We start from the raw sequence: 27635 nt of genomic DNA on the forward strand, positions 1-27635 counted from the left end.
TCTGTGCTGGCAGTCGTTCTGCTCATTGCAGTATTGATCATTGGGGTCATGGTGCATCGACGCACGGCAAACAATAGGCCCCTTCGTGGTAGGGCTCACGGCTACCATCTCCTGATAAACTAACATTGTCAGTCATGAAACTTATTGTAGCATGATGAGGCACATTTTTTTTTGTAGCATTTTGACCTCTTTGGGTTCTGGTGAAAATACAGTAAAAATGTTCTGCATTTTGTTGTTGTTCTGCAGAACCTATTGAAGAGACAACGGGACCTCTTTACCAAGCGTAAACATTTCAGTAGGTATGCATTCCACAAATGTGTTGATGTGTGAACAGTTGACAACTGCTATCAATTATTATGCATAATTAAGTGTATGTAAGTAGCCTCTAAGTATGCAAATAGTTTTGTACTAATTGTTTTTGAAATAATGGGGGATGTTGAGTGAATTAACCAACAAATCTCTCATTACTTTCTCAGCTTCATCTTCCTTCTGACATCGATGTGACAGAACCAAGGGAACACCTTTTGAGGACCAATTGTCAGAAGAATTTCTGTACAATGGACTGTGGGTATTATTTGAGTAGAGTTTGACCATCTTGAATTTATACTGCTAGTTAGTAAAGATGTGCTCACACTCATTAGACTGTCACAGAACGGAGCTCTCACATAGAACTGTGTTGACTCACGCTGTCAATCCCGTCTTGTCTGAAGTCGGACTGTCCTCTGAGGAAGACCGTGTGGTTAGTAAAGAGTAGCTCTCACAGCTCTTTTTGTATTGATGTCCTTTGACTAGTGATGCTAGTTTTAGCCAGTGTAGATATTCCAATCTATCGATAAGTCATTTGTTCAACAATAAGTAGGTTTAAAAACAGTAGTGAACATGAGACACATCTTGAATGATTTGTATTTATTACCATAACTGTCAATGCTTGAACACCTATTGGCGTCAGACATATTGTACATTTAGCTTTATTAGGTAGAATACCAGCAAACACACTGCCTCGACTTGCCACAAGCAGGATGAATGTGAATACAGCACAATCAAGCTTTCTGTGCCAGGTTTGACCTGCTGTACTTCTAAGACTAAAAGGTTTATATTTGCTGGTCATATATAACAACCTCTTGGTGAAGTATACAAGTGATATGTTAGGTGAGTGGTCACCAACCAGTCGATCGATTATATAAAATATATTTTGATTTGTTTGAAACTTTTTTGGGGTTACCACATGATTCCAAGTGTTATTTCCTAGTTTGTCTTCACTATTATTCTACAATGTAGAAAATAGTCCAAATAAAGAAACCCTGGAATGAGTCGGTGCCCAAAAGTTTGACTGGTACTGTATATCATTTCCTGAGCTTTCTTATATCTTCTAGATATAAGCCAAACACGTAACCTTGTTTCTTCTTATTTATTTTTTTGAATGTCTTTTTTCCATTTATGAAATTGTTATTCAGTATCTCTCTGGGCTATAGTAGTAAAGGCCAAATTCAATATTATATCAAATGTTTTTATTTATTTTTATACCTAAAGGGGTCCTAAAATTCAAAATCAAATATCTAAATGAGCCACCTCATGGAATCATTTTAAGATGATCATATGTCAGCTTAGAACCCACCCCACCCCCAGCAATGCAGAGAAAGTAGATAAATAATATTTTTAAAAAACACAATACAAGTAACAATAGATACACAATTAGTGACTAACTTGGCTATATACAAGGGGTAATAGTACCGAGTCGATGTTCAGGGGTACGAGGTAGATATGGACATCTAACTAGGAATAAAGTGACAGTAGCAGCAGTATATGTGATGAGTCAAAGCTAGTGCAAAAAGGGGTCAATGCACATAGTTAACCAAATATCTATTCAGACCAAACTATTTCAGGGTCCTGTTACTAGTTTCAACAAGTCATTTTTAAAGGAGTAGAATGTTAACATTTGTGAACTGTAGTCTTCCAATCACGAGGCAATGGGAAAATAAGTTGTGACTATGAAACTGCTCAAACATACTGGACATTTTTTAACAGGTCATTTTACCATTATGCTGTCAAATGTAGACACTGTGTATTGTGTGCCCTATGCAGGATAAAGTAGCATAACACAGAGGTTCCCAAACTGTTATGATGGATAAGTTCTAGGTGGTCCAGAATTCTGTGAGAATATGTTTGTGTAGTTTATATCTAAGCATTTAAATCATTCCCAGGTGGACACAAATAGGGAATCCTTACCACTGTGCTTTGATTCAGAGGGGTTGGGTTAAATGCGGAACACATACTACTGGTCCAACATTTTAGAACACCTACTCATTCAAGGGTTTTTCTTTATTTTTAACTATTTTCTACTTTGTAGAATAATAGTGAAGACAAAAAAACGATGAAATAACACATGGAATCATGTAGTAAGCAAAAAAGTGTTAAACAAATAAAACATATTTTTGAGATTCTTCAAATAGCCACCCTTTGCCTTGACAGCTTTGCACACACTTGGCATTCTCTCAACCAGCTTCATGAGTTTGTCACCTGGAATGCATTTCAATTAACAGGTGTGCCTTCTAAATTTGTGGAATTTCTTTCCTTTTTAATGTGTTTGAGCCAATCAGTTGTGTTGTGACAAGGTATACAGAAGATAGCCCTATTTGGTGAAAGACCAAGTCCATATTATGGTAAGAACCGCTCAAATAAGCGAAGAGAAATGACAGTCCATCATTACTTTAAGACATGGTCAGTCAATACGGGAAAATTAAGAACTGAAAATGTCTTCAAGTGCACTCGCAAGCGCTATGATGAAACTGGCTCTCATTAGGACCGCCACGGGAAAGGAAGACCCAGAATTACCTCTGCTGCAGAGGATAAGTTCATTAGTTACCAGCCTCAGAAATTGCAGCCTAAATAAATGCTTCAAAAACACATGCCCAACATCAACTATTCAGATGTGACTGTGTGAATCAGGCTTTTATGGTCGATTTGCTGCAAAGACACCAATAATAAGAGACTTGCTTGGGCCAAAAACACGAGCAATGGACATTAGACCGGTGGAAATGTGTCCTTTGGTCTGGAGTCCAAATTGGAGATTTTTGGTTCAAACCGCCGTGTCTTTGTGAGACGCAGTGTGGGTGAACAGATGATCGCAGCATGTGTATTTTCCATCGTAAAGCATGGAGGAGGTTATGGTGTGCGGGTGCATTGCTAGTGACACTGTCTGTGATTTATTTAAAATTCAAGGCACACTTAACCAGCATGACTACCACAGCATTCTGCAGCGATACGCCATCCCATCTAGTTTGGGCTTAGTGGGCCTGTCATTTGTTATTCAACAGGACAGTGACCCACAACACACCTCCAGGCTGTGTACGGGCTATTTTACCAAGAAGGAGAGTGATGGAGTGCTGCATCAGATGACATGGCCTCCACAATCCCCCGACCTCAACCAAATTGTGATGGTTTGGGATGAGTCGGACGGCAGAGTGAAGGAAGAGCAGCCAACAAGGGCTCAGCATATGTGGGAACTCCTTCAAGACTGTTGGAAAAGCATTCCAGGTGAAGCTGGTTGAGAGAATGCCAAGAGTGTGCAAAGATGTCAAGGCAAAGGGTGGCTACTTTGAAGAATCTCAAATATATTTTGATTGAACTTTTTTTGGTTATTACATGATTCCATGTGTTATTTCATAGTTTTGTCTTCACTATTATTCTACAATGTATTATAGTAGTAAAAATAAAGGAAAACCCTTGAATGAGTAGGTGTTCTAAAACTTCTGACCGGTCGTGTATTTTGGTTGAATGCATTGTTGTGCAACTTACTCAGTATTCCCTTTCCTCAGTTGAAACAATGGAGATGAGTCAATGCTTGTGTGACAATGTTTGTAACACTATTAGTCACCGAATCTCAACCCAGGAAGGAACATTGCGGTTTAGCGAAAAAACTGAACCCAATTGACAAGTATAACCGTAGTATAACTGTGTACTCAGCTTCACTCTTAGTCAGAACACAATTTTAAGGGTTGTGGACGTTCAGGAGAACGTGGATGGCTGAATAATTACCTCTCATGTTTACTGACAAAATTACCTTTATCAATGTTAAGTGGATATGGATAACAGCAGCAAGAAAAGGGCAATTTATATACATAATTATTTATTTCAAATTATATTTTTGAATGTTTATAGTTTGTTAACAGCTAAATGTCTGGATAAATACTGTCAAAGGGATCCCTGCAAGGTTGTTTGTAAAACCAGTGACACCAGCTGACCAACTTTTTGTTACTGAGCAATAACTGACAAGTTGTTAGTTAATTTACTTCTCTTGTCTGTTTGGTGTATGTACATGGGTTAGTGTAGTAATAAGCAATGTTACATGTGAACTCTGGCTGACTTTTGTGTATTATGTTATGAATAAAATGAGCTGATTTCTTGATATCAAATTTTATTTGTCACATGGTTAGCAGATGTTAATGTGAATGTAGCGAAATGCTTGTGCTTATAGTTCTGACAATGCAGTAATAACCAACAAGTAATCTAGCTAACAATTCCAAAACTACTACCTTATAGACAAGTGTAAGGGGATAAGAATATGTACATAAAGATATGAGTGAGTGATGGTACAGAGCGGCATAGGCAAGATACAGTAGATGGTATTGAGTGCAGTATATACAAATGAGATGAGTATTTAAACAAAGTGGCATAGTTAAAGTGGCTAGTTATACATGTATTACATAAAGATGCAGTAGATTATATAGAGTACAGTATATACATATGAGATGAATAATGTAGGGTATGTAAACATATTAGGTAGCATTGTTTAAAGTGGCTAGTGATATATTTTACATAATCTCCCATCAATTCCCATTATTAAAGTGGCTGGAGTTGAGTCAGTGTGTTGGCAGTAGCCACTCAATGTTAGTGGTGGCTGTTTAACAGTCTGATGGCCTTGAGATTGAAAAACAGCTTCTGTCTCTCGGTCCCAGCTTTGATGCACCTGTACTGACCTCGCCTTCTGGATGTCAACCTTGTAGAACTACCCCTCCCGGCTCCGGGAGAATTGTCATAAGCAACCGCTGAATAGCATAGCGCAACAGTCAAAAAATATTACTAGAAAATATTAATATTCATGAAATCACAAGTGAAATATAGCGAAACACAGCTTAGCCTTTGGTTAAGTTGTTAAACAACTGTGCAACAACCAGGTACACAACCAAAGGCTGTGTGTAGGAGACAGGGTGTGGTTTGGAACCAGGTATAGGAAATGGTACAGTTTGGAAGCAGTTACTACTGTGTGGAGGAGAAAGGGATTGGTTTGGAACCAGGTATAGGAAATGGTACAGTTTGGAAGCAGTTACTACTGTGTGGAGGAGACAGGGTGTGGTTTGGAACCAGGTATAGGAAATGGTAGTTTGGAAGCAGTTACTACTGTGTGGAGGAGAAAGGGATTGGTTTGGAACCATGTTCTGCATGCTTTGTTATAAAACTTTAAACAAAATAAAAGGTTGGAATCCTTGAAAACAACTCAATTACCAACAATGTTTTTTTAAAGTCATTTAATTTCAACAAACTGATTGGCTAAGGTTCTAATTAGCTAAGTTCATAGTCCTAACCTGGAAGTAAAAATATATATTTCAAAGTGACAAAATATATACAGGGTTATATTAATAAAATATTTCAGATGACTTTTTGAACACTAAATTCACATCTTTGTGGTATATGCTTTTTATTACACTATAGCTAATTTAGCGGTGAGTTCCTTGTGTAAAGGAAAATCCTACTATGAATGTACAGAGAACCCAGTGTTTCATTCCTTTATTTACAACTGTGGGAGATGCACATGACACATACAGTACACAGGGGTTGTCATCCTGGCAAAAAAAAGTTAAGTGTACATTAACAAGTGCCAGAAGAGATGGAACCATAGTAATCAGACAATGCCACTTGCAAGGTTTAAACTGAGATCTGACATTAACACTACATGCTAATGTTAATGGTTTCTAAAAATACATGTTGCAATTTGGATATGCCAGCCGTATTACAGAACTTAACTGTAATGGCGCCGAGAGGGCAGCCGTGCTTCTAGCCCCCAGGCAACTTTGCAGTATTGTTTTTTACGTGTTATTTTCGTACATTATTAGGCCTGAAATGTGTGTTATTACATACAGCCGGGAATAACATTTGGATATCAGAGCGGCGGTAACTCATCAGCATTTACGACTAACAATACAAGTTTCCCGATTTGGATCCTTTGTTCACACCCCCCAGGGCAATTGAACTGATTCCAGAGGCTGACCCAAAGCATCGCCGGCTGTGAAGAGGTACTCGGAGTGGACTTCTAGTCCAACTCAGGAGGCGCGCACACTGAACTAAATTACTATCGTCCCGTAGCACTCACTTTGAGAGGCTAGTCAAGGATCATATCACCTCTACCTTACCTGACACCCTAGACCCACTTCAATTTGCTTACCGCCCTAATAGCTCCCCAAACAATGCAATCGCCATCGCACTGCCTATACTATCTGGACAAGAGGAATACCTATATAAGAATGCTGTTTATGGACTACAGCTCAGCCTTCAACAGCATAGTACCCTCCAAACTCCTCATTAAGCTTGAGGCTCTGGGTCTGAACCCCGCCTTGTGCAACAGGGTCCTGGACGTCCTGACGGGCCGCCCCCAGGTTGTGAAGGTAGGAAACACCACTTCGCTGATCCTCAACACTGGGGCCCCACAAGGGTGCATGCTCAGCCCTCTCATGTACTCCCTGTTCACCCATGACTGCGTACCCACGCACGCCTCCAACTCAATCATCAAGTCTGCAGATGACGAGACAGCCTACAGGGAGATGGTGAGGGCTCTGGGAGTGTGGTGTCAGGAAAATAACCCCTCATTCATCGTCAACAAAACAAAGGAGATGATCGTGGGCTTCAGGAAACAGCAATCCACATCGATGGGACCACAGTGGAGTAGTTGGAAAGCTTCCAGTTCCTCGGCATACACAACACCGACAAACTGAAATGGTCCACCCACACAGACAGTGTGGTGAAGGTGCAACAGCACCTCTTCATCCTCAGGAGGCTGAAGAAATTTGACTTGTCACTTAAAACCCTCAAACTTTTACAGATGCACAATTGAGAGCATCCGGTCGGGCTGCATCACCGCCTGGTACGGCAACTGCACCGCCCGCAACCGCAGGGCTCTCCAGAGGGTGGTGCGGTCTGCCCAAAGCATCACTGGGGGCAAACTACCTGCCCTCTAGTACACCTACATCATCCAATGTCATAGGAAGGCCAAAAAGATCATCAAGGACAACAACCACCCGAGCCACTGTCTGTTCACCTCGCTATCATCTAGAAGGCGAGGTCAGTACAGATGCATCAAAGCTGTGACCAAGAGACTGAACAACAGCTTCTACCTCAAGGCCATCAGACTGTTGAACAGCCATCACTAGCACATTAGAGGCCGCTGCCTATGTGCAGACTTGAAATCACTGGCCACTTCCATTTTTTTTAAGACACTAGTCACTTTAATGTTTACATAATTTGCATTACTCATCTCATTTGTATATACTGTTTTCTATTCCACTGTATTTTAGTCTATGCTGCTCTGACATTGCTCGTCCATATATGTATTTATTCCATTCCTTTACTTAGATGTGTGTACTGTTGGGAAATGATTAGGTATTACTGCACTGTTAGAGCTAGGAACACAAGCATTTCGCTACACCTGCAATAACATCTGCTAAATGCGAATCCAATAAAATTGGATTTGATGCATGTCAAAAACAGCCTTTTTAGGTAGAATAGCTTACTATGGTGATGGCAGACTAAATGTACAGTAGTTGCTACTGTCGTAAACCTTTAAAATTCAGAGCTATTTTGTGTGAGTTGTACTTTCCCTGTGCCAGGATGGCAATGTGTTTCATCTTCTGAATGAAGTAATATAAATTTGACCCAGTGGGAAAGCATGTTTGAATGGTCTGACAGAAATGACTAATTCAAATCAAGATGTGCACTTACTAATATGCTACCATGTACTGACAAAATTAGCATGAAACATTTCTTAAAATGTCAACATATTGCTTATAATATTGGTAGACTGGGCAGAACAACTTACATGTATCTCAACTGCCCACATGCAATTAGAATTTGAGGTGTTGGGAGCTGATGCCTTATTAACAATATGCTTATGATACAGGCACCTGACTTTAAAAGTTTGATTACAGTACTGAATTGATATGATCTTTCCTAAATAAACTGTTATAGCTTTAAATATCGGTTGTTGGATTGGCATGGCTCTGAGGTATTGCATACTCTTACCGGTCGCAGAAATATTTACAGTTCATAATACACTACATGACCAAAAAGTATGTATGTATGTAGACGCCTGCTCCTTGAACATCTCATTCCAAAGTCATGAGTATTCAAATGGAGTTGGTCCCCCTCTTTGCTGCTATAACAGCCGCCACTCTTCTGGGAATGCTTTCCACTAGATGCTGAAACATTGCTGCAGAGACTTGCTTCCATTCAGCCACGAGCACTGATGTTGGGCGATTAGGCCTGGCTCGCAGTCGGCGTTCCAATTCATCCCAAAGGTGTTTGATGGAGTTGTGGTCAGGGCTCTGCGCAGGCCAGTCAAGTTCTTCCACACCAATTTCGACAAACATTTCTGTATGGACCTCGTTTTGTGCATGGGGGCATTGAAACAGGAAAGGGCCTTCCCCAAACTGTTGCCACAAAGTTTGAAGCACATAATCATCCAGAATATCATTGTCTGCTGTAGCATTAAGATTTCCCTTCAATGGAACTAAGGGGCCTATCCAGAACCATGAATAACAGCCCCAGACCATTATTCCTCCACCAAAATGTACAGTTCGCACTATGCACTCGAGCAGGTAGCGTTCTCCTGGCATCCTCTATACCCAGATTCATTGGCTCCAGAGTCCAAAGGCAGCAAGCTTTACACCACTCCAGCTGACGCTTGGCATTGTGTATCGTAATCTTACGCTTGTGTGCAACTGCCCGGCAATGGTAACCCATTTCATGAAGTTCCCGATGAACAGTTATTGTGCTGACGTTGCTTCTAAAGGCAGTTTGGAACTCGGTAGTGTGTTGCAACCGAGGACAGGAGATTTTTATGCGCTACAGCACTCGGCATTCCCGTTCTGTGAGCTTGTGTGGCCTACCACTTCGCAGCTGAGCGGTTGTTGCTCCTAGATATTTTCACTTCAGAATAACAGCACTTAAAGTTGCCCGGGGCAGCTCTAACAGGGTAGACATTTGACTAATTTACTTGTTGGAAAGGTGGCATCCTATGACGGTGCCACGTTGAATGTCACCGAGCTCTTCAGTAAAGGCCATTCTACAGCCAATGATTGTCTATGGAGATTGCATGGCTGTGTGCTCGATTTTACACACCGGTCAATAACGGGTGTGGTGAAATAGCCTAATGAACTAATTTGTAAAGCTGTCCACATACTTTTGTATATACAGTGCATTCGGGAAGTATTCAGATCCCTTGACTTTTTTCACTTTGTTACGTTACAGCCTTATTCTAAAATGGATTAAACGAAAAATACAAATCCTTAGCAATCTACACACAATACTCCATAATGATAAAGCTACAAACAGAAATACCTTATTTACATAAGTATTCAAACCCTTTGCTATGAGACTTGAAATTTAGCTCAGGTGCATGCTGTTTCCATTGATCATCCTTGAGATGTTTCTACAACTTGATTGGAGTCAATGTATTGGACATGATTTGGAAAGGCTAGAGTTCCGAGACAGGATTGTGTCAAGGCACAGATCTGGGGAAGGGTACCAAAACAGCATTAAAGGTCCCCAAGAACACAGTGGCCTCCATAATTCTTAAATGGAAGAAGTTTGAATCCACCAAGACTCTTCCTTGAACTGGCCGCCCGGTGCGTCAGAGTTCCTCTGTAGAGAAGGGAGAACCTTCCAGAAGGGCAACAATCTCTGTAGCACTCCACCAATCAGGCTTTTATGGTAGTGGCCAGACGGAAGCAACGCCTCAGTAAAAGGCACGACAGCCTGCTTGGAGTTTGCCAAAAGGCACCTAAAGACTGATCTTGAGAAACAAGATTCTCTGGTCTGATGAAACCAAGATCCTACGGTGAAGCATGGTGGTGGCAGCAGCATCATCATCATCATGCGGTGGGGATGTTTTTCAGTGGCAGGGACACTAGTCTGAATCGAGTAGACGGCAGGGTAGCCTAGTGGTTAGAGCGTTGGACTAGTAACCGAAAGGTTGCAAGTTCGAATCCCAGAGCTGACAAGGTACAAATCTGTCGTTCTGCCCCTGAACAGGCAGTTAACCCACTGTTCCTAGGCCGTCATTGAAAATAAGAATTTGTTCTTAACTGACTTGCCTAGTAAAATAGTTTTAAAAAATTTAAAAAAGACAGATCCTTGATGAAAACTTGCTCCAGAGTGCTCCGGACCAGACTGGAGTGAAGGTTCACCTTCCAACAGGACAATGTCCGTTAGTGGCCCAGCCAGAGCCGTGACTTGAACCCAATCGAACATCTCTGGAGAACTGAAAATAGCTGTACAGCTACGCTCCCCATCCAACCTGACAGAGCTTGAGAGGATCTGCAGAGAAGAATGCAACAAACTCCTCAAATACAGGTGTGCCAAGCTTGTAGCGTCATACCCACGAAGACAAGATTGTAGTCGCTGCCAAATGTGCGTCAAAGTACGGAGTAAAGGGTCTGAATACTTATGTAAGTGTACACACAAAGAAATCTAATTTAGAATAAGGCAATAACGTAACAAAATGTGGAAAAAGTCAGATCTGAATACTTGCCGAATGCACTGTATATTAAATATAGGATAAGGCATAAAGAAAGTGCCATTACAGTGGGACTGAAAAGATGTACATGATAAGCACCTTATTTTATTCTACACCTTTTCTGGTAAGCATTGCAAACCAAAGAAATACTAGATTTAACTTAATTGCACATTTATGGAAAGGTTATATGAACACAAATTGCTTTTTCCAAAGACCCCAAACCATTTCTCAAATAGTGGTGATCAACATTTGCTCCTGGATACACACTGCTGCCAACATGGTTGAAGCAACCAACTGGATGTTGACAAGTTTGAACACTGAAACTTGTGTCCATGACACATTAACAGAAATACAATAACCATTCAAATATAGACAGAAATAAATACTTTGAATTATAAATATAAGTACGCTAACGGTTCACAACACGATAATTCTACACTTGACTTTTGCCGGACTGACACGCAAACAAACTCAGGAAAAAAAAAAAAAAAAGAAACGTCCCCTTTTCAGGCTCCTGTCTTTCAAAGATAATTTGTAAAAATCCCAAGATCTTCATTGTAAAGGGTTTAAACACTGTTTCCCAAGCTTGTTCAATGAACCATAAAAAATTAATGAACATGCACCTGTGGAACGGTCGTTAAGACGCTAACAGTTTACAGACGGTAGACAATTAAGGTCACAGTTAAGAAAACTTAGGACACTAAAGAGGCCTTTCTACTGACTCTGAAAAACACAAAAAAAATAGATGCCCAGGGTCCCTGCTCATCTGCGTGAACGTGCTTTAGGCATGAGGACTGCAGATGTGGCCAGGGCAATAAACTGCAAAGTCCGTACTACGAGACGCCTAAGACAGCGCTACATGGAGACAGGACGGACAGCTGATCGTACTCGCAGTGGCAGACCACGTGTAACACCTGCACAGGATTGGTACATCCGAACATAACACCTGCGGGACAGGTACAGGATGACAACAACAACTGCCTGAGTTACACCAGGAATGCACAATCCCTCCATCCGTGCTCAGACTGTCTGCAATAAGCTGAGAGAGGCTGGACTGAGAACTTGTAAGCCAGTTGTAAGGCAGGTCCTCACCAGACATCACCGGCAGCAACGTCGCCTATGGGCCTGTACTCTGGAGCGGGATCGAGTTGGAGGTGGAGGGTCCGTCATGGTCTGGGGCGGTGTGTCACGGCATTACCGGACTGAGCTGCTTGTCTGTCATTGCAGGCAATCTCAACGCTGTGCCTTACAGGGAAGACATCCTCCTCCCTCATGTGGTACCCTTCCTGCAGGCCCATCCTGACATGACCCTCCAGCATGACAATGCCACCAGCCATACTGCTCGTTCCGTGCGTGATTTCCTGCAAGACAGGAATGTCAGTGTTCTGCCATGGCCAGCGAAGAGCCCAGATCTCAATCCCAGTGAGCACGTCTGGGACCTGTTGGATCAGAGGGTGAGGGCTAGGGCCATTCCCCCCCAGAAATGTCTGGGAACTTGCAGGTGCCTTGGTGGAAGAGCGGGGAAACATCTCACAGCAATAACTGCAAATCTGGTGCAGTCCATGAGGAGATGACCTGCAGTACTTAATACAGCTGGTGGCCACAGCAGATACTGACTTAGTTTTGACCCCCCCTTTGTTCAGGGACACATTATTCCATTTCTGTTAGCCACATGTCTGTGGAACTTGTTCAGTTTATGTTTCAGTTGTTGAATCTTATGTTCATACAAATATTTACACGTTATGTTTGCTGAAAATAACCGTAGTTGACAGTGAGAGGATGTTTAATTTTTTGCTGAGTTTACCTTTGAAAGTTTTAGAAGTCAAAAGCATGCATTTCTTATTGTAAAGGGTTTGCAAAATTTCTCAAAAATTGTCAAGGGTAATTATGGACAAGAAAAGCTACAATTCTTATTTAAACAAGACATGGGTGAGAAATGGCACCTGTAAAAATAAAATAATGCCCAATTCAGCATTTCAGACATGGATAATTATCTACAATGCTTTGCACATCAGACATTTTAATGTGGCAAAACCACAGTGCTGGCAAGACCACTGTCCTTGGCGAATACCCATTCCTACCTGTGTTGGAGTCGCACCAATTGAGAATGGAATTACGGATTGAGGAATTCCCTTAAATGCTAGATAGGATATTTCTTAAGAGTCAAGGTAACATTCATTGATATATCATTTTCTATGTACACACAGAAAAATTGAAAATAAGTCAAAAGAACAGGAATAAATAATTAAATATGCCCATTTAGCATACAAATGTCACTCAAAGGGTGTACCCAAATATCACCATCACTAAAACCATTTGATTGCCACCAACTTGATTACATTATTTCAGTAAATACCTTTGATACCATCCTCTGGGTAAGACTAGGAGGTCATGCTTATTGAAGCCAAATTGATCACTTTTCTCTAACCTATGGCAAAATATTGAGAACAGCCCTCACTTTTGATAAGCTGGGCAGAGAATTGAACCGACGGAGGCACTGAACACAGTAATAGATAGCGAGAGGAAATGACAATTTCAGAACAGCACTTTTCTCATAAATTGTATAAATCAATCTCAAATGCAGGAACTGGGCTGAAACTGGGCTGAAACAGTTCTGTTACATCGGTTCACTTTGGTTGAGAAATTGACTGTCTACCTTGTGAGGACATTGATACAGTCAGTATGGAAGGAGGTCCAATAGTTCTCACTCCTATAGCGTTAAACGATTCAATGACGATGTGCACTCCATGCGAAAATAATCTTATAAAGATTTGACAGACACTGTCGCCTGTGCCCATCTGGGAAGTTTAACAGTGCCACAATCCCTGCTAGAGATAAGAAATCCTTCGACCACTCCAAAAGTGTATGACCAAAGCATAATCAGAAAAATGAAATGTTTGTGAGGCAGCTTTGAAGAGTTCAACATCAAGAGTAAACGCTGTCTCTACTGGGGCTTTGTGGAACACGCCACTTTACAATTACCGATAGGGGTCCAGTGAATGGGGAGAATAATATAATAAGCATTTGACACGGAGTCCTGACTCAGAGAAAAGAGCCCATGTCCAAGTCCATAAAACTGTTAGTATCCATGCCGAAGGAGGACTTGTAGTCCTGGCCACCACTCTGGTGCATCTTCTGGTGGTGGCGCAGGTTTGACTTGCTGGAGAAGCGCTTTTCGCACAGCAGGCAGGAGAAGGGCTTCTCTTTGGTGTGGATCCTCCAGTGGCAGATGAGCTGGGTGGACACGCGGAAGGCCTTGCCGCACTCCAGGCACTGGTAGCGCTTGGGCTCCGTGTGGATGCGCCGGTGGTTCTTCAGCGCCATCAGGTTGGTGAACTCCTTCTGGCACACGGAGCAGAAGAAGGCGCCGGTCTTGTGACTGTTCTTGTGGTTGAGGAGGGAACCTGCATGGCGGTAGGTGCGGCCGCAGTGCTCACACACGTGGCTCTTCTCCCCTATACAGGGAACCTTGTTGCTCTCCTGCTGGTTGGGCATGCCATCGTGCATGTGGGCAAACGCCGGGACCAGCTTGGGGATGCCTTGGAGCTCCATGGTTTGGTCTAGTCCCGATTCCCAGCTTAGGTCATCCTCCATTTGCATGTTGTGTTGTTGATAATGCCCTTGGGCCCGGTGGTGCAGTTCCTGGTGTTGTTGGTACCTGGCTGGGTTGGGGAAGCTCTGATGGCAGGGGCTGCAGACCAGGGTGCGGTCCTTGGAGTGCACCTCCATGTGGTTCTGCAGGTGCGAGATGAGACAGAAGGTCTTGCCACAGTCTGGACAGCAGTGGCGCTTCATCTGGGAGTGGATCTGGAGGGCGAGGAGGCCAGGGAAAGTCTGGAGGCACAAGGTACAGTGGTGGAGGTTTTCTGAGTGCATCTTTTTATGGTTGAGCAGGGAGCCAGCATGGTGGTATGAGCGTCCACAGAGGTCACACCTGCAGCAGAGAGATTCATTAAAATCCCTGTTTATGAAAAGTATTTAAATTGGGCATAAAGTGGCTTTTTCTTACTGTACCAAAGGTCCACCTTCTAACAAGAAGATAATCTCAGGCGTATCTTTACTAATAGAATTTAACTATGAGGAAATAATTACAGATTTACCCTAACACTAAACATAGCCATTAACACAAGAACTGCTAAAGTAGTCATTTGGACTGCTCACGAATAGAAAAAGTCTTACTTTGCCATTTTTAAAGTCACCCCTCCCTCCGTCCTTAAAAAGTCATAAATACACTGTCGTTGTTACAATCAATAGCACAAACAGAACTGGACTTATAACCAGTTTTAGGAGGGCATGTATTTTTTTTGTGTATGGTTTCCCCCCCAGTTACGGCTCCTCGTCCCGACAGTAGGGCCTGTTCCCCTCCTCCTGACAATTAAAAGGTGCCCTGCCCAGTTGATAATCACCCTGATAATTGCCTCAAAACTGAATCTAATCAAATCAAAATCCAATTTTAATTGTTCACATACACAGGGTTAGCAGAGGTTATTGCGAGTGTAGAGAAATGTTTGTGCTTCTAGATCCGACAGTGCAGCAGTATCTAACAGGTAATATCTAACAATTCCACAACAAAACCTAATACACACAATCTAGTAAAGGAATGGGATGAGAAGATATAAGTATAAAATATATAGATGAGCAGTGACAGGGCTGCATAGGCAAGATGCAATAGATTATATAAAATACATATGAGATGAGTAATGCGAGATATGTAAACATTATTAAAGTAGCATTATTAAAGTGACTAGTGTTCCATTTATTAAAGTAGCCAATGATATCAAGTCTGTAGGTAGGCAGCTGCCCATCTGTGCTGGTGGTGACTGTTTAACAATCTGATGGCCTTGAGATAGAAGCTGTTTTTCAATCTCTGTCCCAGCTTTGATGCACCTGTACTGACCTTCAGGGTGGAAGCGGGGTGAACGGGTAGTGGCTCGGGTGGTTATTGTCCTTGATCTTTTTTCCTTTCACACATATACAGCGCCTTCAGGAAGTATTCAGCGCTTGACTTATTCCACATTGTTGTGTTAATGCCAGAATTCAAAAATGGATTAAATAGATTTTTTTCTCCCTCACCCATCTACACACAATACCCCATATGACAAAGTGGAAATATATATATTTTTTTTGTGTGCAAATTTATTGAAAATAAAATATGGCATCCCGAGTGGCGCAGTGGTCTAAGGCTAGCTGTGCCACTAGAGATTCTGGGTTAGAGTCCAGGCCCTGTTCCAGCCGGGAGACCCATGGGGCAGCTCACAATTGGCCCAGCATCGTCCGGGTTAGGGAAGGGCTTTGCCGGCAGGGATGTCCTTGTCCCATCGCGCTCTAACGACTCCTGTGGCGGGCCGGGCACAGTGCACGCTGACACGGTCACCGGGTGTACTGCGTTTCCTCGGATGTTAAAAAAGAAACACCTGTCTATATAAGGTCCCACATTTGACAATGCACGTCAAAGCAGAAACAGAAGCCCAAGGAACTGTCCGTAGATCTCTGAGATAGTGAGCCTCATCCCAATTCTATATCTGGAGAGGGATAGAAACTCGAAAGTTTCCAAGAGCACAGTGGTCTCCATCATTGGTAAACTGAAAAAAAATATGGAACCATCCAGACTCTGCCCAGAGCGGACCGTCCGACCAAACTGAGCAAGAAGGTCATTGGTCAGGGAGGTGACCAAGAACCAACCCAATGACCACTCTGATAGACCTACAGGGTTCCTTGGCTGAGATGGGAGAACCTGCTTGACAATAGTCTCTATAGCACTTCACCAATCTGGGCTTTATGGGAGAGTGGCCTGACAGAAGCCACTCCTGAGAAAAAAGGCACATGACAGCATGCCTGGAGTTTGTAAAAAGGCATGTGAAAGACTAAGGCAAAATATTCTGTGGTCTGATGAGACTAAAATGGTGGAGGCAGCATCATACTATAGGGATGCTTTTCAGCAGCAGTGACTGGGAGACTGGTCAAGATACAGGGAACAATGAATGGAGCCGAATACAGGCAATTCCTTAATGAGAACCTGCTCCAGAGTGTAAATGACCTTAGACTACGGTGAATATTTATGTTCCAAAAGGATAATGACCCCAAGCATACAGCCAAAGTAATGCTGGAATGGCTTCAGAACAATAATGTGAAAGCCCTTGAGCGGCCCAGCCAAATCCCAGACTTGAATTGAAAATCTGTGAAAAGACTTGAAGATTGCTGGTCACCACCGCTCCGCATCAAACTTAACAGAGCTTGAGAAAATCTGCAAGGAAGAACGGGATAAAATCTCCAAATCCAGATGGGTACGTCTATCAGCTTTGCACAAGTTGACTCAAAACTGTAATCGCCACCAAAGGTGCTCCTTCAAGGTATTGACCCAGGGGTGTGAATACTTATGCAAATGAGATATTTCTGTATTTATTTCTCAATAAATTAGCAAATATTTAAAAATAAAATAAAAATGTTCACTTTTGTCATTATGAGGTAGTGTGTGTAAATGGGTGAGAGAAAAAATATATTTAATCAATTTTGAATACAGGCTGTAACAACAAAAATGTGGAATAAGGGGTATGAATATTTTATGAAGGCACTGTAACAGATGAAATATATGAAGTATGATAGGGAGAATGGGTGAGTTGAGCGAGGGGGAAGTGAAAGATACATAATAATGTAATCAATTGTGAATGAAGAACAGGGCGGGCCATTCTATTGTATTGATCTATTCTAATCTCAAATTGGTACGTACCCTATATCAGTCCACTGATTCCAAGCACTCGTCAGTCTACTCTGGCCTACAGTGAGAGCGTGCGTCATTTACAATGGCAAGAAGACCAAGACAAATGGATGCACATGCGGAGTTAGCGTTGCTACATAATCAGATGGTGGCTGAGAAATTGTTGAAATTATTATGGATAAACAATATCCCCACTTTAAATAGAATTCTAACTAAGTAAACTTATACTCTGTTTTATAAGTGATTAACAATATGAGTTCATAAGGGATTGTGTGACACGGACAAGGAGTAATAAAAAGTTAATGAACACCATTCCAACTAGGAATAAAACAAATGGGTTGTGGACTGTGAAAACAGATAAGGTCGTTAGCCTATGGTTGACCCTACAGAAACTTAGCTCTGGGCTTTTAGATAAGGCAGTGAGTGCATTCCTAGGTTCTGTTAATTTAAAAAAACTGTCAGTTCAGTGGTGATTGATAATGTTGAGGGGTCAAAAGTTATCTGGGAGTGTGTTAGTAAGTTAGAATGAACTTTTCACCTTACTTTGTCCCGGTCGAGAGGAGGGGATTCTGTTAAAGCAATGAAATGACGTCATGATCTGTATATAAACTGCTGCACGTGATTAAGTGGGAGCGCGCTCCGAGAATAAATTGAAAGACTGGTCTGAGTCTATTTTATGCAAACAAGAAATCTTACAAATTCTCATAAAATAGATTAAGGGCTTTCAATTGATGAAAGCACATTGGCATAATTAAATTACAGTAACAGAAATGGATCACGACATCTCTGATGATTATTCTTCTGATTCTGAGCCTCAGCCTGAACCTACACACCGGGGGCCTAAGCGCCAGAACAGTGCCCACTCAGCGGGTGCCCTCCCTACCACCAAACGAAACAGTGAGACGGGAAGGGATGGCTCCGCTTGGATATAACAAGCCGGTGACAATGCTGCGGGCAGATTATCAGCACAAAATGTCACAGAGAAAGCAGGCCCTACATATCAAGCAAAAAACAGCAGCAACGCACTCACTAGCTTTAGTTTATGTGACATGGACATGCTCCAACTGATACAACTATGTAAGCAGCTAGCTGACAACTTACTATTTGTTACTGCTGTCATAGACACATTGATTATAATGCCACTATTTATTTTGTGTTGATTTTCACTATTTATGAAGCACACTTGGGGGCTTATGATGTTCAGACTTCTGATGTTTTCATCATATGACTGTGCGTCTTGGTGACCGTGCGTCTTGGTGACCGTGCGTCTTGGTGACCGTGCGTCTTGGTGGTCGGGGTATTTATTTATTTTGCTATGAAAATAAGCCGTTACCGCATTCCAACACAGGGCACTCCACAGATAACATTCATTGAACAATTGAATTTGTGTTTTTACATATAGCCTACAGTAACAAACCAACAAAAATGCTATTCTGTTATTTAAAATACATGTTACCTAAACCCTTCATAAACACAACCAAATTATTATTTTTGCGATAGTATATGACATTTATTAATAACATTGCAATCAGAATGACTGCTCATTAGCCCCGGGGGGGCGGCGGCGGCGGCGCAGAGGTTCTAGTGTTAAAGCCATGTAAACAGAAGGCAAAAAAAAAAAAAAAGGTGATAATTCTAATAAGATCTATGAAAAAGAATCATGCCTTACATAATGAGCTGATTATGAAACAAGTAACTCACGTGAAGCACTTGTCTCCACTCTCTCTGTGATGGAGGTCACAAGCTCTAGCCGAGTCATCCTGACCCCCCCGGCAGCGGTGCCTCTTCAGCCCAGACTTGCCCTGGAAGTTCTTGCCACATTCTGGGCAGCTGAAGTGGTTGGCCACCCTGGTGTGGACCTTCTGGTGGTTATGAAGGATACTGGCCAACCGAAACGCCTTCCTGCAGGTCAGGCAGACATGCTTCTTCTTCTGTGTGTGGATTCGTGTGTGGTTGCGTAACGCCATGGGGTTAGAAAAGGACTTGGAGCAGAAAGTGCAGCTGAAGTGGCCAGACTTATGAGTGTTTTTATGATTCAGGAGACTGCCTGCGTGGCGGTAGCTGCGATTGCAGATGATGCAGGTGAATGGTCGCTCCTCCCTTTTCAAGGACATACTCGTTTGTCCATCACTGCCCTCTGATGAGTTTGCCAGTGACCCACAGGTATGGGCTGTCCGTTGGTCAGCAGATATAAACGTCTGTCTGCACTGCTTACATTTAACGTTTCTTGCTCGTCTGCGAGCTCTTCCCCTGACCCCTCCTGGCATATCCTTTCTGAGATGTGCGCAAATATGGCTAGACAACTGCTTCTTTCCCCTAAAGGCCTTACCACAGTCTTCACAATTGTGCTTTTTAACTGAGAAGTGGATGCGCAGGTGGTTCTTCATAGTCAGCTGGTTGGAGTAGGTGTTGTTACAAACAGAGCAGTAGTATTCACCGGTCTTGTGAGAGTTCTTGTGATTGACCAGACTTCCTGCGTGTCGATACGTTCGCCCACATTGGTCACAGGGGTAGGGGCGAGGGTCGCCTGCTTCCACTGATTTGACTCGAGTCTGAGCCCCCTCCTCCACACTGGGATTCTTTCTGTTGGGGGTTGGCCTACCACCACCCTTTTTGTGGGTGGTGGTGGCTTGATTGACAGGTGCATTAAGCAAGCGCATTCCTCCCTCTGACCTCGTGCCATTCATCTGCATGACGGCCTGAATCTGGTTGTTGAGCTCCTGTATTTTGGCATGGTTCTCCTTGTGAAATCTTAGGTGGTTCAATAGTTGCTTCTGTATCTTGAATGCCTTCCCACATTCATTGCAAGTATGTCTAAAAGAGGGGACAAATAGAGAGGTTAATCCCGTGTTTACAAAGCACAGAACAGTCGTGCATGAATGAAGTAATGACAAAACACATTACTGCAATGTAGACAGGTCTCTAAAGTGCCCCTAGATAGTTTGCTTTGGGACCTGGGAGCACCTGTGCGACCCAAATAATAATTGTTGTAATGATAAGCTTCACTGTGCAGTTGTATCCGAGTGCCCCAGAGAGAGAAAAAAACGAGCGCAGATTCGTTCAATCCAACGCCTACATATAATGAATATTAAAGAATGCATCAGTGATTTGTATTTCTTGCAACCTTCTGAAGACGCATCATAGGAATGCCTGGGACTACCACTTTGTGTAGCCGGTTAGCAATACCGAGGCTTTCCCCAATAAACCTTCCAAATTAAATGTTACTTGCAAAGTAGGTTTACCTGGCAGAATATATCATGCTGATTTGTATCAAATAGGGCGGTGTCTTGTTTTGCAAACTCTGCTATTAGGCCGTAGGCTGTCATTGTAAATAAGAATTTGTTCTTAACGGACTTGCCTAGTTAAATAAAAAATAAATATTGTGCATTCAGTACAACCACCACCAGCCAGACACCAGTCACTTGAGGTGAGTAATAAAAATGAGACAAAAGTAGTCTCCTGGTGTGGTTTAAGCATTGTTATGGACTTGGATGTTCTGTTGTTTTCCTATTCATTTTTTTTTTTACATTTTAAAGTGAGATTGAGTGAAAACCTGAATTTTTTTTTTTTTTTTAAATAACTGGAAATCCAAACCCTGGAAAAACAAACCCGAGAAAACTGTGTGTGGCTTTCAGTGTTATGGCGATAAACACTATTGGCTGGTAAAAAAATGTCCATCTACCTGCCAAAGTGGCTGGTGGACCAAAAATATTGTTTTTAGGCCCCTCACAGGCATTTGTTTACACCAACAACCTGGTTACTTGACCAGTATATCTAAACATTTGGGGGCACAGAAAGAAAGGAAAAGGGATAGCTTCTTTAGAAGATCAATGATTATAGCAACGAATGAATGCGTGATCTATTGCATGTCGCTCTTAAAAGAGACGATGTACACATTTCAATGGAATGCATCTCAATAGGTAGTGCTTTAACACAATGAAGAAAACAAATATTCCACAAATGACTGCAATTTCAATGACACCGTTAGCTTTTTATAATAAACATCTTCAAAAGTAGCTAGAATTAATATGCTATACCTCAATCAATTCAAAAAAAGATGCATCTTCTGGTGCTCCTGGATTGTAATGTTGTGCTCCGAACTTGTGTTACCAATGAACATTTTCAATTTAGAATATTGAATGTAGACAAAACCAATTGTACAAGCAGTATATCCTTGGATTAGTTTACAAGCACTGGGTAACTCTTCATTGAAAAATGTTAGCCGTTAGGGCACGGTAACAGTGCAATAACCTAAACCTTCAAATGTAATATTACAATTAATTGCATCTCCCGCATGTTTAATACACTATAGTTTCTCTGTTTATTTACTTGATATGTCAAATTACATGGATACTTATCAGTAGAATAGAATATTTCTCTGTTATCAATCAGGTTTAGAAATTACCTCTTAACATCAAAGTGGGTCCTCTGATGGTTCTTAAGAGCCAGTAGATTGTAGAAGCGCTTCTGGCAAACCATGCAGCGGAACACTCCAGTTTTGTGGGACTTTTTATGGTTGAGAAGGGAGCCAGCATGTCTGTATGCTCTTCCACACTGATCACACTTGTACTGGCGATCCCCATTGTTTAAATTCTCTTTCAGGTGTCCTAATTCTTTACCGTTGACAGAGCCACCCATTTCATTTTTTTCAACACCGTTTGCAGATACACTTTTGCCATTTGTTGTACATTGATGGGTCTCAGGATGATGGTAACTGGTGCAAAATATATCACAATTTCCATAGATGCGGCTGTCCGCCTCCTCTTTGTGCCTAGTTCCATTACTATTGTCCATATGCATGTGTTTAGCATCATCTGCCTGCGCTTTATTGTGTATGAGCTGATGGGAAAGCATGTCCTGCTTCTTGGCAAAACTCTCTCCGCAAGTACTGCAGATCATCAGACCCCCATCCATCTGATGTCTCTTTCCAGGGTCCTCTTCTGTTTCAGCCTCTAGGGAGGACATGGAGGAGGGTCCGGAGCATGTAAGAGTACCATGGGATTGAGTGTGGCCACGAAGATGACTCCTCAGAGCCCTCATGCTTGTGTAGCGGTTCCCACATGCTGAGCACTGATAGAGCTCACCGTCATCATCCTTTTCATCCTCCTCTTTGCCATCACCATTTAACTGCTCCCCGTTCAAGCCTTCATGGAAGTCATGTTCACCACAGTACCTTTGTCTAGGGCTGCCATTCAGTCCCTGGAACTCTACATGATCTCCTGGATTTCCCATGGTGCATCGGCCATTAGTGTCCAAGAAGGTTAAGTTACTGTCGTAGTCATTTGACATGGCCTCGTGCTGCGGTTGTAGCAGGGGGCATATGTGCAATTTGATTCCTGCGATGTCTGCAAATGTTTCGCCACAGTCTGCACACATGTGACTCTCCATCTGGCGTTCGTTGTGAGGTAGGTGCACAGTTCTGTCCTGGGGAAAGGCGGAGTCAAACTGCACATGGCATGATCCTCCAATGCAGTGTTCACTTGTGTTCTCCTGAGCGAGAGTCATCATATTGCTAGCATCTCCCTCCAGAGAGGAAAAGCAGGCCTGCTGGTTCTCCAGTGTTAGGAGCTCAGAAGAGAGCCAGTCTCCTTCAGAGCCCAGGCTAAAGGAGGACAGATGGGCCCTGTGGATGCGGACATGGCTGCGGAGGGCAGCCATGTGTGGGTAAGTCTTGCGGCAGATGGAACACTGGTAAATACCTGTCTGATGAGAACGCTTGTGATTGATGAGACTCCCGGCATGCCGGTAGCTTTTGCCACAGACCTGGCACTTGAAGCGGCGCTCACCGTTTTCTGTAACTGAGGACTTTTCTGCTTTACTTAGATCGTCAGCAGGAATCTCTGGATCCAAGATTAGGGGCTCTCCCTGAGTATTCAAGGTGGATTTGTTACTGGAGTGGTCAGAGTATATTTGAATATCATTGATCTGCTCCCCTTGATGATCCATCAATGGAGTATTGTTTAGAGGTGGTGAATAAAAGTTTGAGTCAAGAGAAGGAGTGACACTAAGGTCATAAGAGTCATGATGATCCTCAGATAAACCTTGATCGTGCCCAAAGGACATGGAGGAAGAATTATGCTTTTGGATGTGTTCCTGGAACTCATCATCATTAGGAAACATCACTTGACACAGGTGACAGAAATGCACTGGAGCATCCCTGTTCAGGGGTGAAAACTGCTCTGGTGCTCTGCCTGCGTAAGTGACTTCCAAGGAATGGGTGTCTGGCCCACTTTTGGACTTGTTGTGGGTTCTCTGGTGACTATGGAGGGCAGCAAGATTATTTAACTGCTTGAAACAGATAGGGATGTTTGAGTGCACTACCTGGTGAGACTTCTTATGATTGATCAGGCTTCCATGGTGTCTATATGACTTTTCGCACTGACCACATTTGAAAGGTCGATCCCCTGCTTCAAAGCCCAGGTTTTCACAATAATTTGCCGAGTTGGGGATAACCTCTGCATCCTCTTGGCTAAGGTTATTATCAGACACAATATCCATCCCCGTGTCTTGCTGGTCAGCCACCAAGATCGACAGCTTTTCAAAGTCATCATGATCTTCAATTTCATCCCTATTCTCAATTGGAGAATATTCTGCAGTGGCCCAACCGGCTCTCCTCTTTGATTGCCCAGAGAGATGGACCTTTTGATGGGTGGCCAGCTGAGTAGCTAGCCTAAAGGCCTTCCCACAGTCCATGCAGGAGTACTTCTTCTGTGATGTGTGGATGCGCAGATGGCTCTTCAGGGCCAGAGGGTTTGAGAGCTTCCTAGCACATATTGGACAATGAAAAGAACCCAACTCGTGTGTTTTCTTGTGGTTAGCCAAGCTACCTGCATGCCTGTAGCATCGGCCACATTCATCGCATCTGAACTTGCGATCTTCTTCTTGCTGGTAGTGACTATCCATGTGTTCCAGAAGGCTTGGCATTTTAGAGCACACTATGCCACAGTGTTTGCAAGGGAAGCCTTTAGTCCTGCCAAGCTCTTGCATAGCCATTACAGGATAGTACTGTAAATATTTGAGCTAGATAATTGTGGGGGAAATACATCAGATTCTCAGCACCTCCATATCACAAGAGCTTACATTCATTGCACGGTCCAAATAGGAAGACTGCACAAGAATGGGATCAATTTAGTACCACTCCATTGACTATTTCTGTGGTAGAATGGATGCAGGTACAACATGAGTGCTGTGGAAAAAAAATTGAGAACTGATTTGGTTAGTCGTAATCACTTGCAGTCAATGTATTATTTATTTATGGGATAATCGTGGACCATATGCCTACTAAACAATGGGTACAAACCTTAATGCCAAATGTGGCTAATAAAAAGTTTGCGTATATCTAAATTCGGCATTTAAATTTTAAAAACTCAGATCAAATACCAGTTTACTCTGTTTAGTCACATAATGCAACATGTTCCAGTCATTATAGTGTACAGTGGCAGATATATTTTGCCCGATTCAAACTGAAGGTGGCTAGCTAACGTTATATTGTGTCACAATACCCTAGCGCGACTGCTAGCATAAATATGTCAATAATGTGGGGAAACAACACCTCGGCCTAAACAACGTAAACATTTTTCTTGTTGAATTCCATTAGCTATATTTCACATGTAACTTAAAAACACGCACCATTACGGAAAAGTTATCCGTTGGTTTGCAAACAAGCCAATGCTGGATACAATAGCCGCTAGCTAACAAGTAACGGTTAGCATCATCATGCTTATTAACAAACTAACGCTAGCTAAACAAACATTGCATTAAAAAAAAGAACGTTACCCTGTCTTACCATCTATTTGATTATTGCGCCCAGCCAAATATGTTCTGGAATGTCTAGTGTATGGTATTTAAATGTTTTTACTCACCACAAAGTTATTTATATTCCTAAAAGACCAGTCTTGTTTGATTATTTTTTCTTCCATCCCATTCCACATACTTCCTGCTCGTTGCTAGGAAACAGGAAATGTGTACCACAAAATATATCCCTCTTCGTGGTTCTGTCATGCGCACATAACTGTGCGTTAAACTATTTTCTATTTTCGTGGATTTGCTACATAAAATGCATTTGAAAACACATATACAAGTACTAAAATAATGTCCATCCCCGTTACAGGTTTAGCTAATTCCAAATTAACAATAGTCCACGTTACGTGAAAATGCAAATGTTAGAAAACGTTCAGCAAAACAGGTGCGTGCTATTTAATTATTTCCTCTGTCTATAGTTCTTTCTAGTAAATCCATTCATGCGGTTCTCCGATGTCTTCTCACTAACTGTAAAGCGCACTACAGTCGGTAAAATATGAGCAAATCAATCAAGCGGTATTTTATGTTTGTTACCGCAACGCAAGTTCTGCACTGTTGCACGTTCGAGAATAGCCTAGGCTACGGCATGGAAATTAGAAGAAATTGAAGAGAGTCCCAACACCGTGGAAAGTCGAGGAATGGGTAACTGCATACTTGGAGTGTGTATGGAAGTGGGCTTATCAACATAAGTAGGTGTGTGGAAAGCGAGTCAGCTAATTGGGCAGATTGGTTGACACTCAAGATCAATTCGTGTCCCGAATAGTTTGGGACAGATAGGCAATTTTGAATTTTCATTATAACATTGGAGGGAATTACGTTCCTAGCATTTGATTAACGTGTTTGCTGGCTTCAAATGCTAGCCAGTTAGCTAATATTTAGAAGAAAACATGTTTGACTAGAGTCACGCTAACCCATTTGCAATCCCTTCAGTGTTGCTTGCTAGCTAGCCAGAACATACATTACAGCAAATAACACTCTTTATATATATATATATATATATTGTAATGACCTGACTAGATCATAAATGAACAATTGTCCAGACAGAGGCTTGAGTTTGCGAATTGACGGTTTATTGAACCAACTTTACACAGGCTACTGTTTGGGCCGTAGCACACGCCAAATAGATGACAGATAACCCACAAGCCAATCGTGACCTTCTCTTGTGAAGCCCAGACGTAAGAGAGAGAGAACAAAGGCTGAACCTGGTCTTAACTTCCAATGCCCAACCCCCCTCCACGCCACTCCGCCAACCACCAGGATGCCCGGCATCAGAACATTCCAGGCATTCCCGTGATTGGCAGATAGCAGGTTGATTGACATGTCGGACCCCGCGAACACCGGGTACTGGTCAGTACAACACAACCACCTCCTAGCCTAGCACATAACACACAGCTGTCTGTGCGGGTCGCTACACAGCCCCCCCACCACAAAGTCCCTCGTCCCCGAGGGAACAAACAAAGTCTCTGAAGCGACCCAGAGGTCTCCTTTGCCTGCGTGGCCATGATGGTCGCAGAGTGCCCTCTGGGAACCAGGGATGAAGGCAGGGATATGGGGGACAAGGAAGCGGAACGGGTAATACAGTCCGTGGTTCTGGGGAACCACGCGGTGACACAGGGGGGGAGACAGGGGGAGTGGGCTGTCTGGAGCCTTGTCTGCGGCACCTGAGGGTGGGTGCCTGGAGAATGTCATTGCCAGAGAGGGGAATTGTGGGGGTTCCTGGGGTTTGGGGAGAAGAGGCCCCTCTGTATGGGGCTAACCTGTCCCGGTGCAGTGCCACCTTTCTCCCCCTGGGAGGAAGCTGCACCCGGTACACAACCTCCCCAGGACACTGCAGGGTCCCACCCAGTGACTGTCCAACTTGGGGCATCTGCCTTTTTTCCTTAGGGGGCTGTAGACCCAGACCAGCTCCCCAGCCACAAAGTGCCTTCCCCGGGTGTGCACGTCATAGTTCCTTTTCTGCCTCACACCTGCATTCACCAGCTGCTCTCTGGCAAAGGTGTGGGCTGTCTCCAGGCGGTCCTGGAGTCTCCGGGCATACTCCGGCCCCGGAGGAACATGAGGGCTATCCAGGGGCCGACCAAACGCCATCTCCGCAGGGGTGCGGATCTCTCCCCCCAGCATGAGGAGGGCAGGCGTGCAGGAGGTGGAGTCTTGGACAGCGGAGCGGCATGCCATGAGGACCATAGGCAGGTGCTTGTCCCAGTCACGCTGGTGTTTGGAAGAGACGATGGCCAGCTACTGTCCAAGCGTTTTGTTGAAGCGCTCCACAAGGCCATCACTGAGGATGGAGAGGAGTAGTGCGGGTCTTGTGCATACCCAGCCTCTCACACATGGTGG

The 27635-nt window shown here is 43.0% G+C and overlaps 1 protein-coding gene and 1 long non-coding RNA gene across 3 annotated transcripts; one reads left to right on the forward strand and one right to left on the reverse strand.

Moving 5' to 3' along the window:
- The first annotated feature begins 38 nt into the window (after positions 1-38).
- On the forward strand, positions 39-4405 carry LOC115143872 (uncharacterized). 2 transcript variants are annotated; one of them, XR_010459277.1, is made up of 3 exons: positions 39-127; positions 247-299; positions 477-4405. It is a non-coding gene; the product is annotated as an uncharacterized LOC115143872 (long non-coding RNA). The 2 variants fall into 2 exon arrangements; XR_010459278.1 differs by having other exon boundaries at positions 247-295.
- Positions 4406-5769: 1364 nt separating this feature from the next.
- LOC115143871 (zinc finger protein 646-like) lies at positions 5770-25441 on the reverse strand. Its single transcript, XM_029684296.2, has 4 exons — positions 25361-25441; positions 21904-24684; positions 19200-20312; positions 5770-14717 (listed from the first exon to the last, which is right to left on the reverse strand). Exons 2-4 carry the CDS (start codon positions 24489-24491, stop codon positions 13826-13828), a joined length of 4593 nt encoding a protein of 1530 aa, XP_029540156.2. The 5' UTR covers positions 24492-24684; positions 25361-25441; the 3' UTR covers positions 5770-13825.
- Between the last annotated feature and the right edge of the window lie 2194 nt (positions 25442-27635).

The sequence above is a fragment of the Oncorhynchus nerka genome, linkage group LG16 (assembly GCF_034236695.1).
Source record: "Oncorhynchus nerka isolate Pitt River linkage group LG16, Oner_Uvic_2.0, whole genome shotgun sequence".
In the NCBI taxonomy this organism is placed as follows: Eukaryota; Metazoa; Chordata; class Actinopteri; order Salmoniformes; family Salmonidae; genus Oncorhynchus; species Oncorhynchus nerka.